The sequence below is a fragment of the Arvicanthis niloticus genome, chromosome 6 (assembly GCF_011762505.2).
Source record: "Arvicanthis niloticus isolate mArvNil1 chromosome 6, mArvNil1.pat.X, whole genome shotgun sequence".
NCBI classification, from domain to species: Eukaryota; Metazoa; Chordata; class Mammalia; order Rodentia; family Muridae; genus Arvicanthis; species Arvicanthis niloticus.
In genome coordinates, this window is record NC_047663.1 from 42,423,698 (window position 1) to 42,438,803 (window position 15,106).

General features: G+C 38.0%; 1 protein-coding gene across 4 annotated transcripts in view; it reads right to left on the reverse strand.

Moving 5' to 3' along the window:
• The window catches only part of Nf1 (neurofibromin 1), a 239,489-nt gene that overhangs the window by 124,908 nt on the left and 99,475 nt on the right, over positions 1 to 15,106 (reverse strand). For all 4 annotated transcript variants that reach the window (XM_076936207.1, XM_034506963.2, XM_034506964.2 and 1 more), the window contains exons 21-30: positions 13,912 to 14,352; positions 13,381 to 13,520; positions 12,980 to 13,102; positions 12,313 to 12,396; positions 11,129 to 11,245; positions 10,381 to 10,562; positions 9,706 to 9,917; positions 4,945 to 5,106; positions 4,725 to 4,828; positions 1,391 to 1,526 (exon numbers count right to left, since the gene is read on the reverse strand). In XM_076936207.1, the coding sequence (XP_076792322.1) occupies positions 1,391 to 1,526; positions 4,725 to 4,828; positions 4,945 to 5,106; positions 9,706 to 9,917; positions 10,381 to 10,562; positions 11,129 to 11,245; positions 12,313 to 12,396; positions 12,980 to 13,102; positions 13,381 to 13,520; positions 13,912 to 14,352 (1,701 nt within the window). The remainder of the gene's footprint in view (positions 1 to 1,390; positions 1,527 to 4,724; positions 4,829 to 4,944; positions 5,107 to 9,705; positions 9,918 to 10,380; positions 10,563 to 11,128; positions 11,246 to 12,312; positions 12,397 to 12,979; positions 13,103 to 13,380; positions 13,521 to 13,911; positions 14,353 to 15,106) is intronic.

The window sequence follows — 15,106 nt, forward strand, 5'->3', positions numbered from 1 at the left end:
GAGTAAAGTTATGAGAAAATAAACAAGCAATGCATGAAGCTTCATAATACCATTCTAATTAACCCATCCTCTAGCTGCACATTCAACTAGATGAATGACCTATGTGGATCTTCCTAAGCCTCCTAGAGCTTTCTGAAAAGGCAGTAAAGTCATAATAATCCAGAAACTGAATGCTAAATATATTTTATCATATTTCTATGTATGCAAAGTTTTCTTTTTATAGACACAGAGATACATCTTTTAAAATAGCAATAGAGGAAAATTCACATTGCAACCTCACACAGCTTTTTTAAATGGTGATTTCATGATGATGTTAATGTCTCTAAGCAACTAAAGCTGCAAGCCAAAAAAAAAAAAAAAAAAAAAAAGAAAAAGAAAAAAAAAAAAAGACTGGGATTATATTGCAAAATTAGACAGATGCATAGGTTCTGGTAAATGTATAAGTCTTTTCCTATTTGCACCCTTATTCCAAACCCCAGGACCTATGCTGGGGTTTTTTTTTCCCCACTATTTGGAAAGTTAATACAGATTTATAGGCAATCCCTAGGAATAAATAAATAATTCCTAAAACTGCATACTCAATTCAAAACCAGAAGTTACAGAAGAACACAGGCCTTATTCTCTCAACACGGAGGGAATCATTGTGGATATCTGAATTCAGGAGCACTATCTGCTGTGACAGGGTGAGAACGTCTGTTAGCTACTGGATGGTGGTGGACTCTCTTACAAGCAGTACTCTACACAAAATATACAGGACAATTAGCCTGACTTGAGAAAACAGGACACAAACCAATGATCTGTTAAAGAGAAACCCAAATTACAGTTCAAATCATTTACACTGCAAAAAAAAGCAATGAACTTGTGTGACAGTCCTGTAAGTAATTTAGGCAAACGATAAGCAAAAATGCCTAAGATACCTCATTTCAGTACATTCAATGAATTATTAGTTGCTTTCAACACAAGGAAGATTAATTTATTTTCTTAAAGTTCTTTAAATGTCTCTGAAGAAAATGTGAAGCCAATCTAATGGTAGCACTTTAAGAGTTATTTTTAGATTTATTTTATCTTCTGTGTGTAAATGTTTTTTTGCCTGGTTGTATGTGTATGTGCCATGCGCATGCCTGGTGCCTCAGGAAATCAGAAGATAGCCCTGGCTCCCCTGCGACTGGAGTTAGAGATGGTTGTGAGGCACCATGTGGGTACTAGAAACCAAACCTGGGTCCTCTGTGAGAGCAGGCAGTGCTGGTAACTATTTTGCTACCTCTCTATCCCTATTACAGTATCCCTATTACAGTACGTGTCCAGATGGCGGTCAACAGCTGACTCTGAACACAGCACTTCTCTCAGTTGGCTTTGGACTCAGAGTGGCAATCTCGAACTTTCAGCATACCTGGTACAAACAATGGCAGACACTTCGAAGCTGCGAGGGGAATTCTGAGGAAGAGCTGATGATGGCATGGAAGAACTTCTCTGTCATCTGAAGGAGGTTCCTCTGGTTCTCCTCAAGGCTCTCAGAGGGTTCTAACCTGTAACAAAGAAAAGGGAAAACCAAACATACATGACTGTTGAAACAAAATCACCCCTCACAAGACTTTTGATCCTCATTAAAATCAACAACAAATTTCACACACACACACACACACACACACACACACACACACACACACACACAAAGGAGCAGTTCTAAAACCCCAGGTGCTTGGCTCACACAAATTTCAGTATTCATAAGGATACAAGTGGTAGTCATGAGCTTGAGGCCAACATGAACTACACAGTAATCACCAGATCTCTAAAACAAACTAACAAACCCAAAACTGAAATTCCAATACTCAGAGGGTACCCAAAGGAGGACCAAAAGTTGAAGGGTGTATGTGGTGTATGTGTGTGTGTGTGTGTGCGTGTGTGTGTGCGTGTGTGTGTGTTACACGTGTGCGTATGCATGTGTAGCTCAAGGACAACTTCTAGGAGTCAAGTCTCTCTTTTCACCATAGTGTGACCTTCAGACTGAGCTCACACCTGTAATGGCAGAACTAGTGAGTGCCAATACCATGTTCAGAAAGCTTTAGCTTTTGAAATCTTTTTGACTTCTGGATGATCAACCTGAGATGATCTAATAGGTAGAAACCAGCACCAGTTTTTAAGGTTATTAGAGAGAACCACAAGTGGTCAAAATGTAGAGACTAAGTCAATGGCCGTGGGCTGTCTGGTCCCAAATGCAACAGGTATAACACAAACTTATACCTAAGGCTCAGGGAACATCAAGGAAAAGGGAGACTGACAGTTAAAAAAAAAAAAAAAACAAAAAACCAAGAGCCTGGTCAACTACTGCATAACAGTATCTTTTCAACAGAGCAGGGATGTTCCTATGACCTCTCAGGCTGCAAGCTTGAGACCTGCAAAGCCCATACCTGTAGACACACCTATGTGAATGGAAGAAGATTTTAACAAGGCCACACTCCACCTCTAGCAACTCATTAATTATGGTCTAAGTATCCCTACTAGTTACTGGCTCTAGCAGCTCTTTCATGTGGTAAGCTGTGACACTCTGTATTCAGCTGTTTCTACTCAAGTTTTGGAATGGTGGTTTGCCTGGGGACCTCAGTCTTCTGACAAGTTACTGCAGTTAGAGATGTAGCTCAATGGCAGGAAACTTTTACAGCATATGTGTGCCCATAGCTTGATTCTCAGAATGGCAAAAGCCAAACTCAATCTAAACTACCTATGCTAGGTGTTTTTCTTTCTTTCAGCCAATCGCTCTCTCTCTTCCTCCTCTTGTTCTTCTGGCCCTCTATCTTCCCCTACATCCCTTCTCCTTTTCTTTTCTCTTCTCTTTTCTTTTCTTTTTCCAATTTTCCATAGGGAGCTAACCCAAAGCCTTATGTATTTGTGGCATGCATTCCATCACTGAGCTACATCCTCAGCCCTTGAGAATTCTTAACCATTTTTTCTTCCTGTGAACATAGAGAGTAGACTTTCAAAATCTTGACTTGTCAGAGTGGGTCACAGTCTCAAGTGTCAACAAGCCTATGTACCCTGAGGATCTAAAGTCTCTTTCACCAAGTTCAAGGGTTTTGTTTATTTGTGTGAATACATGAAACACATTTAGGTGCCCTCCAAGGCCAGAAGATGCCTTGGAACTGCAGTTACAGGCAGCTGTGAGCCATCTGATTTGGAAGTTGGGAAATGAACACAGGTCCCCTAGAAGAACAGCAAGTGCTGTTAATCAGTGAGTCATCTCTCCAGCCCCTCGAAAGTAATTTTTATCAAAAATAAAAGTTACATCTGATTTATGAATGTCTCCCTTTCCTCTATCTTCTTAGGTGGTGTGTAGGTAGGTGCGTGCGTGCGTGCATGCGTTCGTATGTGTGTGTATTTTGCTGAGGATGGAACCAAGGGCTCATGCTACTAGGCAGGTTATCTACCACTCAGCCATCAGCCACATACTGAGTCTGCCTTCTTGATTTTTTAACATGGTCAGAAATGAAAGACTGAGCTGGCAAGATGACTCAATGTATAAAGAGACTTGCCAAGAAAACCTGTTGATCTGAGTTTGATCCTTGGAAGTGTACTCTGACCTTTGTGTATATCACAAACTATCGAGCACATACACAAAAATAGTATTTCTTAAAAACAGACATAAAAAACATCTCTAATCCCATAGAATCTTCTGCAAAAACATTTTTCAAATATGTACTTTTCCTTGGAGCTTAAAGTGACTATGAAATGCATGCGATGAGGAAAAGGTGGCTCTGACAGAGCAAACAATCTGTGTTGCATTTTGCTGTCAACAGCAAACCACTGATGGCTTCTCATAAAATAAGTATTAAAAAGGTTTCTGCTAAAGTTGGCGATAAGCTTAGTGGTTGGGCACTTTCTAGCATGCAGAAGGACCAAAGTACAATTATGAACATCACCAAAACAAAACAAAGAGACAAAAAGCTCCATTTGCATTTAGAAAATCATCTCCACAGCAAATAGCTTGAGTATGGAAAAGACAATGTTAGAATACTAATAAGGAAGTTGGTCTGGGTGTGGTAGCACATGACTAGCACTTGAGAGGCAGAGGCAGGTGGATCTCTGAGAGTTCCAGGCCAGCCTCATCTACATAGTGTGCTGTGAGACTCTGTCTCAAAACCCCAATAATAAGGAAGTTCTGGCAAAAGTCAAAGGGCTATGCTATTACATAAATATTCACAGAGCTAAACTCTGTAATATTGTGCAGCAGTATAATAGAATAACATTAATCTTCATAAACTTTCATGGAAAGATCTAAGACCTATGACTAAACCAAAAGAATTAGGTTGTAGACCACAGATTCATTGTGTTACCTTTTAAAATTAAGCATTCACATTATAGTATACATCTTCTAAAATTACATATATGTTTATACAAAAGAATGGGGAAAGGACAGGCTAAACTAGAACAGTATCCATACTGATGCCTTTAATGATATCTATTAATGTTTTTATTCTTTAAGGAAACATGTGCTTGCATATAACCTTTAGTGTAAAAACTACAAACCTTTTAAGAGTCAAGAGAAGTGCTATAATCTCAGTAGTGCAAGCTGAGTCAGGAAGACGACAGGTTCAAGGACAGGCTGGGCTACATAGTGATATACTGTCTTTATGAAAAACAAAGAAAAGCAAGGACAGGAACATGAGATGAGGGTGGCCTCATGCAGTACTGGGGAGGAGTGAGGAAGCAACTGGGACAAGATGACAAACCTGGTAGGATCCACTTCAAAGCTAACATGTTGCCAATCAGAAGATGTGATAATGATTCGTAATAAAGGGTCCAAGAGCTTTTGAAGGTAAGTAGCACCATACACCTAAAGAAACACACAATTAGGCACATATCTATACATCCTGCATTTAACACATTCTGAAAAGAATTGCTTCTGGACAAACCTAGTGCACCCGTGCACACAAAGTGAATGACACATACCTTGAAGCAGAATGTCATTATCTTACTGGCCAAGCTGTTGCCTCGAAAAAGAGTCTGCATGGAGTCTGCCAATTCTACCTCCTTAGAAAACATGTTCCAGAGCAGCTGGTAGAGTAAATGCCGGGAGTCAAACAGAGTGACCAGAACGCGAGCCAGCTCATCCTAGTTTGTTGAACAAAGCACAATTGTGTTTCTGTCAACAATTTTACTTTTTTCTTAGGTAGATTTAAAAATTTTGTAGCAAGTTTTTAAAAAGGCAGATCTAAAGCTCATAATCACCTGTTAATCAAGGTAAACAATAACTTATTATCCCTAACATTTATCTATGTCTATTATAGATGACTTTTAAACCCTGTTTCTAATAGCTGTTAATCCTAAAAATTAACTAGTGAAAGATGAGAGAGTTAACGTTTTACCAGAAGACAGAAAGACATCAGGATCTAGCTAAATTACATCATGAAATAAGAGTTCATTTTTGAACAGACTGTTTTCTTAGAAATGATTAAATACAATATGATCAAGGCCAAAAAAACCAACAAAAATGCAAACATTTTCTGATTATTTAAAAATCAGAATGAAGGAGGGTCAGCTAGATAGTTAAAACCCAAACTTTAGTCAGATTTACGTACAACTAGAGTTATGACTGAGGCTAACCTTTCTATTATTTGTAAAACAACCCTTTCATTCCTTACAAAAGCTTTTGTGTTTTTTTGTTTTGTTTTACACAATTAATAAAACTGTAATTCACTGTTAAATGAAACACTGAGAGAAGACAGAGAAAATACCAGTAGCTATAAAAAAAAAAAAAAAAAAAAAAAAAAAAAAAAGAGCCCACAACCTTCAAACAGTAATAAAGGGGATTCCGGTCCAGAGCCCTATCCTCAACCTGGCCTGGTCCCAAGATTGTAAGAAAAAGACACTGCAGTAAGGGAAAAAAATTGAATAATCCAAACTACAAACACCCCAGAAGCCAAATGCTTTATTCCCTGTAGTTATACATCTTTGACAAAATATAAAAACTCTACCCTCCATTATGAGTTAAGTAAAAAAGACAAGAATTTAGGGACAAATTGAAAGTTGTTGGGATTGGGCTCCAGCATGGGGGAATCGGAGTGGGGTGGGGGAACTTGCCTAGCACAGAAAGGTACCTGCTTCAATTCCAGCACCACAGTGAAGAGAGACAGCAGCAGCTGTTCCTTTTAGGCCCCATAGCAAATACCTTTCTACGATCATCCTTTCTCCTAAACCCTGAAAATTCTAAACAATCGAATTTTAAAACATGTATTTACATAATCAAATTAAATTTTTAAATAATTTAATTAGAAAAAGTGTTAGTACACACTTGTAATCACAGTACCCAGGAAGTAGAGGCAGAAAAACATAAATTTGAGGCCAGGTTGAGTTACATAAGAGTTACATGGGAGAAAAAAAGAACCCACCACATTGTTAGTAGGTATCCATGATTCCTCAACAGCTCTGCTAATACAGTTGGTCCTATGGTTTTTGTTTGTTTTTCTTTTAAAATGTTCCAAGCTATAGTGAGATCTTCTCTTTTTTTAAAAAAAAAAAAAAAAAAAAAAGGGGGGGGGGGAGCCGAGGGTATATATCAGTAATTCTTTGAGGATCATATAACCCTTTCATTCGGGTTACATATCAGATATCATGCATATTAGATATTTACATTACTATTCATAACATTAGGAAAATTACAGTTATGAAGTAGCAATGAAAATGATTTTATGGTTGGTGGTCACCACAACATGAGGAACTGTATTAAAGGGTTGCAGCATTAGGAAAATTAAGAGTCACTGGTGTATATGATCAAGAGACATTGCTTACATGTATGAAACTGTCAAAGAAGAAAAGTAATTTGGGGGACTGGATCAGCAGTTAAGAGCATTGGCTGCTCTCTGAGAGGACCCAAGTTCAATTCCCCGTACCCACATGTAGATAGAACCATTTTTTATTCCAATTTCAGGGCATCTAACAGTCATTGCTGGCCCCTTTGGGCATTTTATACACATGGTGCACAAACATACATGCAGGCAAAATACACACACACACACAATTTAAATCAAATAAAATCTCAAAAGAATTTTAAGTAATTGAGGCCAAGTATGATGTTGGATACCTTTAATCCCTGAAACAGGAGGCAGAGGAATTTTGTACATTTGAGGCTATATCCTGGTTCTGCACAATGAATTCCAGGCTAGCCAGGCTACATCAGAGATTTTATCTCCAAAAAAAGTAAATACATAAAAAGCATTTTAAGTCAAGCCAGGAATAGTAGTGTATGCTTTCAATCCCAGTACTCAGGAGGCAGAGGCAGGTAGATCTCTGAGTTCTAAGCCAGCCTGATCTACAAAACAAGTCCAGGACAGCTAAGGCTACTATACAAAAAAGCCCTGTCTCAAAAAGCCAAAAAAGAAAAGAAAAAGAAAAAAAAAAAAAAAAAAAAAAGGTATTTTAAGTCACTTAATATAAAGCTTAGAAATACTTGTGAAAGCTTCCCAGACTCACGTCAGCATTTGTTTTCTTGTGTTAGGAAGGATCAACAGGGTCTCATGCGTGCTGGACCACAGCTCTACACTAAGCTGCATCACCAGACCAACTTAACCCTTCATTACAGAAACTACTAAATGACTTCTAATTACAGTTAAATGCTAAACAGAGTTCATAATATTTACTGATGATACATTTGAAGATGTGTGAAAAATTTTAGGTTTGAAGAAAAATAGTTTAGGAGTGTTGCTAATAAAGGGGCATAAAAGCACAATTATAAACAGTCGGCTGTGGAGTTGCATGCCTGTGTCCCAGGTTAAACAGTCGGCTGTGGAGTTGCATGCCTGTGTCCCAGGTGACACCACCCTTGTCATAAAACAAACAAAGCTCATACGAGGATATCACTCACGTTAAATAATTTTACTAATACCAAATGGAATCAAATGAAAACAACCACAGAAGTGCTTTAGAAAGCAGCAGCAAGGGCACTCCGGGGCAGAACAGAGCTATCGCATCTGAGGGGATTGCACAGAAGAGCCTCAGCATTAGCTGAAGACAGATAAGGCAGGGCCCAGATGAGGTGCAGGATTATAGGGCAAAGAATGAGAGCTTTATTTTCAGATATAAAAACCATGATCTCACAGACTCTGTTTTAAAGGTGTAGATATTTTTAAATGTTACTTTCAGTGAATGTGCACATGAGTATATGTGTGTGTTGGTATCTGCACAGTCAGATCTCTCGGTGCTAGTCAGCATGTGTTATAGCTGTCCGATGTGAACGCAGGGATCTCAACTCCAGCTCTTTTAGAGCGGCAAGCACTCTTAACCACCAACCATCTTTCCAGTCTCTGCTACAGGTGGGTTACTTTGATTTTTGTTGTTGTTAATTTTATATAAATAGTTGTTTTGCCTAAGGAGGCCAGAGAGAGCACCCAATCCTTAAGACTTAAGGTTACAAGTGGTTGTGAAGTGACCATGTGAGCTGGGAATCCAACCCTCGTCTTCTGGAAGACTCCTGAACCATGATTCCAGTCCTTAACCTCCCACTCCAGCTTTTAAGCAAAAACTAAGATTATCTTAGTAATTAGAAGTTACTCTTACTAAAGTCTTTTCTTTTCTATTTTTTTCTTGTAAAATAAACCATAAATGGGGGGGGGGGGGGAAGACAGGGATTCACTGGGTAGATTAGATATAGCTGGCCTAGACCTTGCCGTGATCAGGCTAACTTTGAACTCACAGAGATCTGCCTGCCTTTGCCTCCCCAATGCTGGAATTAAAGGCATAGACAACAATACAGCAATCCATGTGGCTTTTTAAAATTGAAGTGAACAAAAGCTTGCTCAAAGTTTTTACATGTATTATTAAGAATGCTGTAGTTTTATGGGCAGAGGGTGCAGCTCAGTGATAAAGCTCTTGCCTAACATGTATAGGCCCTGGCATCAATTCCCAGAACACAAATTTAGAAAGACAAATAGTCATATATGTCTATGGTATTTTATCAGTCCATTTTGTTTTGAGACACAGTCTTTATATAGCCCAAGATGGCCTTGAACTTGCTATGTACCCAAGAATGACCTTTGAGTCTCTTGCCTCCACTTGCCAAATGCTAGGATTACAAGTGTGTGCCACCACATCCAGCATGCCTTCAAATGCAAATTTCAAATGCCAATAATAATGTAATACGTCAAGTAAAAATTAAATTATGTAAGGCAGAGATAATTATCAAGCACAAGTCGCAGATTATAGATTTAGCATTACTAACAACTAAAGCTAGGTTCACTAATTTATCTAATATGTAAGGACAAGAGACAACATTGTTTTACATTTTCTTCTCATTGGTGATTACGTGAACTTTTTTCACTGGGTTAGAAAGAAAGAACTAGTCAGGGGTATGAGTACCAACCACTTCTCTAAAGTTAGAAACAAAACACATTAAGAAAAAAGGTTAAATGACTCAAGTTGGTCAACTACTATTTTTTGGAGACAGTCTTATAAGTGCTCAAACTGGCTTGAAACTCACTATCTAACCAAGGAGGACCTTGAACTTCTGAACTTCCCGCTCCCACCCTCCAAGAGCTGAGATTACAGGCAAGCACAATCAAGATGAATTTTCTGGTTCTACCAATAAGCTACAGTCTCAGCTCTCCATTATGTAATTCTTTCCGTCAATTCACTTAACAAGCATTTATGAACAGACTTATTTTGAAGCACTAGCTGCATGTCAGGCATTCTACTTCCCTACTTTCTCAATGAACTTACCCACTGAGAACAAGGGACCACATTAGCCAGAGCCATAGCTATAGGGAGTTCTCCCTGATCTCCCATCATTGTGACCAGTTCCACAAGTCTCTCAAACCGATCTGCCAACACCGTTTCAGCAAGTGTATCGAATTCTGTTCCTTGTTGAAGGATTTTGGTCAGAACTTCCATGAATGTAGCTCTTGTCTGAAGATCCTTGTGATACCCTAAGCCTGACGAGGACAGACAGATCCAAATTTACTCCCACAGCCTGACAGTTTCATCTTACATGTTATATCAACTCTACATTTTTGTGTTTTATGTATATGAGTGTTTTACATGCATTATGTCTGGGTATCAATCACATGTGTGCCTGGTTACCACAGAGGCCATGTCTCCTGGAAATAGAGTTACAAATAATAATGATCCACCATGTGGATGCTAGGAATTAAACCTAGGTCCCGTTGAAGAATAGCAGTGCTGTAACCACTGAGCCATCTTCCCCACCCAGCTCTCTAGGTTTTTTATTTGTTTTGGTTCTGCTTGCTTGCTTGCTTGCTTGCTTGCTTGTCTGTTTAAAGACAGGGTCACTGGTAGCCTTGGTAACCTTGAACTCATAGAGATCTTGTTCCTTTCTCCTGGGTAATGGGTACCCATGCTGGGTCAGTTTTTTATGTAGCTTTCATTTGATCTTACCTATGGAGTGCATGAGTCCACTGTCCACATTAGCATTGAGTAAGTTTGACATTGCAAGCACTGTACAGTGCCTCAGGGATGCCAGCCTCCTAGACATGCCACGTTTCCTGCCACCTGTTTGTGCATTTTCATCTTCAACTTCACTACAGTCATTCAAAAGGTTCATAAATAATGTGAAGTACCTGGAAAATACAGAGATTAACCTTTACACAGTGAAGGCCACACTAACCAGAAAGCTAACCATACATTCTGAGTGATTCTGTGTGACACTGGAACAGCGGGATTGTGAGCATTTGCTTTTATAATACTGGGGTAAAAAGTCCATGTGGCTCATTATTAAATTGCTGGTAGCATTATTTTATCCTGACAGAGTATAGTATTTATTTCACGACATAAGCACAGATGTGCCATGTTTCCTGGCACTTTTAATATTTAGCTACAAAACTCATGGTCCAAATAGTTTAGACATTGTCATTTTAAATTACTTAACGAAGCAAACTAGATTCATTACAAGGAAATTTTCAATTATCCCACTGTTTTCTTTAAAACACAACACAAATTATTTTTCTATCTTGGTTCCAACTTTTTACAAGTAGATATGTTATTTTCATGAGAGCAGCCAATGGCCACAATTAGAAGCAATTAGGTCTACTTTTAAATACAATAATTAGCTACTTTAGACACATTTCTGTGGGAGGAAGGAAGCTGTATTTGTGTTTTGCTTTGGTTTTTAGTAGCTGACATTTACTTAAGGAATAACTGTGATTTGGCCTCCATCAGCTCCACCCCATCTCCTTCTTCAGGCTGCAGTGGAAGACCAGCGAGGAGTGAAACTACTGCTTCCATGCTTGCTTGGTCCAAATCTCTAAAGAAAAGGGATTTAGAAACTATGAGCCTTTTAGACATGAACTTAAGGAGCTCTCTACTTCATTAACTAAACTATAAACATAACCTAATTAATATCAGTAAATATACCAAGCTTAGAACACATACACAAAGACTGCTAACTGGTGGGGAAACTTACAGATAAGAAATCTTTAGTATAATATCTATATTAAATCAAAATTATGGGGCTGAGAATGTAGTCAAATTTAGCATCTACAAGTCTTGGGTTCAAGCTCCAACATCACAATATAAAAATGAAAAAACTCAACAAGCAATGGTGGTGCACACCTTTAATCCCAGCACTCTGGAGGCAGAGAAGCAGGTGGGTCACTGAGCTTGAGGCCAGCCTGGTCTATAGAGTTTTTTCCAAGATAGCCAGGGCTACACAGAGAAACCATGTCTTGAAAAACCATCAATCAATCAATCAATCAATCAATCAATACATAAGTGGCCAAATGGATAAACTGATGATGATGATGATGATGATATAGAAGTGAGAAACTCAATCAACCAATCAACAAATAGTACATATTATCAAGTTATAGCTGGTCAGAAAAATAAATGAAGTTATCATCCAATGACAGTTACCATTTCTGCTATGTATCAATCATGTCAAAATAAGCACCTAAGCAATTATGCCTTAGAAAGACTCACAGTAATTATGTTGCTCAATCAACATTTTTATCTAAAGTAATACAACCTAATGCTTTATGGATCTTCTTTCTAAATAACTGTTAACCACACTTCCTAAGCTAATACCACTTTTTTTTTTAATACATGTGACATAAGCCTATGTCACATGTTTCAACTAAAAGTTCTTCCTTTAAAATAAAAAAAAAAAAAGAGAGAGAGAGCGAGAACTTTAAATATTTCAAATGCAAAAGCTTACACCTACAAAACAACTTAATACGCCTATCTCTGTACTGGTTTTCATGAGTAAAGTAAAACATGATAAACTTTAAAAAAAAACAAAAAACAAAAAAACAAAACACCTCTTCCTCCCTCTTCCCCCAGCCCTCTCTCCACTTTTGTCCTGTCTGAATTTACCTTGTAAGACATTTTACATCATCATCTGCTGCTTGGTTTGATGTCCCCATAACCCAGTCTGTTAGGTATTCTACCATCTTATTCCTACAGAGTGACAAAAGGGAAAAGAGCAAATACATTTTTAACACACAGTTTACTGTTTGATTATTTAGACAAAAGTTTTATTGTATAGTTGTATACTTCAGGTTGGCCCTGAGCTTCTGCCTTAGCTTTCTGACTGCTGGGACTGTAGGTGTATGTATGCCAATACACCAAAACATTGTTCTAATAGGGAAAACAGTCAATAAATCTAGTATGACTATAGAACAGATACCACTATTAGGGGTGATGAAATAAAAGTCAGACAGGCACAAGGAGATACAACTCGGATGCTGGTTCTTTGCACTGGCCCTTTGCAATGTGGAAACAGAAACTTTCAGTGCCCATGAATTCATTAGTTTCAGGAGAGGGGAGAATTTTTACAAAATAAAGGCAGAAAACAAAACAGAAAAACAGATGCCCATGGGCACAGAGCTTTGAGAAAATTGGTTAAGATAATCAGAAAAAACAAATATGCCCAACACTCTGCACCTACCTCCCCTCCCCACACAACCAAGCCCTGCTACTTTTCTATACTTTAATTAACATAATATTTATAAGACCCTGCTTTGTTCTTCTGAGAACTCACCTAAATTTCATCTCTTGACAAAATGAGAGGTCGTCTCTTCTTGCCATCATGACTTCAACTAACTGACACAATTTTGTTTTTATTTGTATTGCATGGACCATATTCCCAAGAACACGAACGTATCTAATTAAATATAGAATAAAAAATGATCAGATATAGACAAAAGGTAAGGTATTCTAAATTTAATCTTTAAGTAAAATTAAGTAAATATAACTTTAGACATGAATAATATTTAAATCTTGCTTAGGTAGGAACAACTTTTGATTATCTTATTGCCATAGTTCATACTGGGTCTGTAGTAAAAAAAATGACAAATTATTTCGTCATACCTATTATTGGTGTATAAGAGTTCTTGCCTCGTAAAATAAGAGCCTGCTGTGATTCAGGAGCAGAATACTTACCTGACCAGATTTAGCATCATTGTCTCAATGCTTGCTTGTCCCAGATGCTCAGAGCTGCCTTCAGTATGATTATCCAGTAGGTTTTTCATTATGGCTATGGTTTGCTCTACAAACTGAGTATTGCTGTCAGTTAATAATACCTACACACACACAAAAAACAAAACAAAAACAAAAAGTCCATTAGTGATATTTCATCAATGCACAGAAAACATCCCAGGACAATGAAACTGACATAACCATCACATACAGGCACACCACAGGCAAATAAACACACAGATACACAAAGGTACAAATGTACAAATCCAAGATTCATAACTCCAGGCATACCCACAGGCCTGAGTTCTTTAGAAGCAGGTTGATCCCTAGATTATATGATTTTTTTTTTCTGTAATTATGAAAGTTTTTAAAGCTGTAAGTGAATTATCATATTAGTACAAAATTTAAATAATTTGGAAGAAACAGTCTTGATTTTTTTCAAACTATTATTGTATTCATAAGGAAGGGTAAAAAACAAAGTGGAGAAGACTTCACCTGTCCTTGAGAGTCAAAAAACTTGCTGATGGTATTCTTCAGTTTGTTAAACAACATTGGATACAGAGCAGGACTCAATTCCAGACCCACCAGGTCCTTAACATTGGTCCGTATCTGAAGCCCCACTCTCTCATGGTTACACACCATTAAGGACAGAAGCCGGTCCATAAATCTGCTGACAGGTGAATCAACATTCCCTTCAGAAGACATTACAGAAATCATAGACCCTTTGCGTTCACTGACTGGGCCCATAGGTGGGCTGTATGTCGCTAGGCCAGAGCTGCTTCTCTGTTGCAGGCACACCCCACCAAGGGCACAAAGGAAGCCAGTCATGTTGATCCATTCCTGTAGGGAGTCTGTGTCAGACAAGTCTATGGATCCTCCTCCACTGACATGGGACATCCGTCTTTTAACAATGGTCTTATGAAGACTTTCTGCAGCCTAAACACAACATTTTTGTGAAAAGCATGAATTCAACCTAGATTAAATAAAATCTTACAAATTACTCTTATCGATTTCTACCAGTAGGAAAAGTATATTTTATATTTAAAAAAAATCTTGAAACTACCATATACATTATTTTTTTACTTTAGTTCCATATGTATAAATATTCTGCCTGCATGTATATCTGTGTACCATGTGCATGCCTAAAAAGATAAAGCAGAATGTTAGATTTTCTAGAATTAGTGTTACAAGCCATTCTAAGCTATCATGTAGGTACTGGAATTCAAACCCAGGACCTCTGGAAGAGCAACCAGTGCTCTTAACCACTGAGCCATCTCTCCAATCCCTACTATTACACATTATTAGAGAGGCACTTAACACATTTTTGTCATAGCAAGACTATGAGTTAGTTATCAACCTGAAGTGTCAAATTTCTTTTTTGAACCTTAAACAATTAAAGGAGAAAAAAAGCTAGTCACAAAAGCCCATATCATCTATGATTCCATTTGGACAACATGTTCATAGAAGGTAATTTTGTAAAAATAGAACATAGAGTAGCAGCTATACAAGGCTGGAGGAGTGGAGACAGAGAGGTAGGAAAAACGGCAAGTTAGAGCTAGAAGTAGCTAATTTGGAACAGGTTTGGTGGGAGGGGGCATTCTGTGAGAGAATGAAAATGTACTAAAATTGATCGTGTATAAACTGGCAGTTATAGAATTCTGTGACTATACTAAAAACATTCACTAGGTTG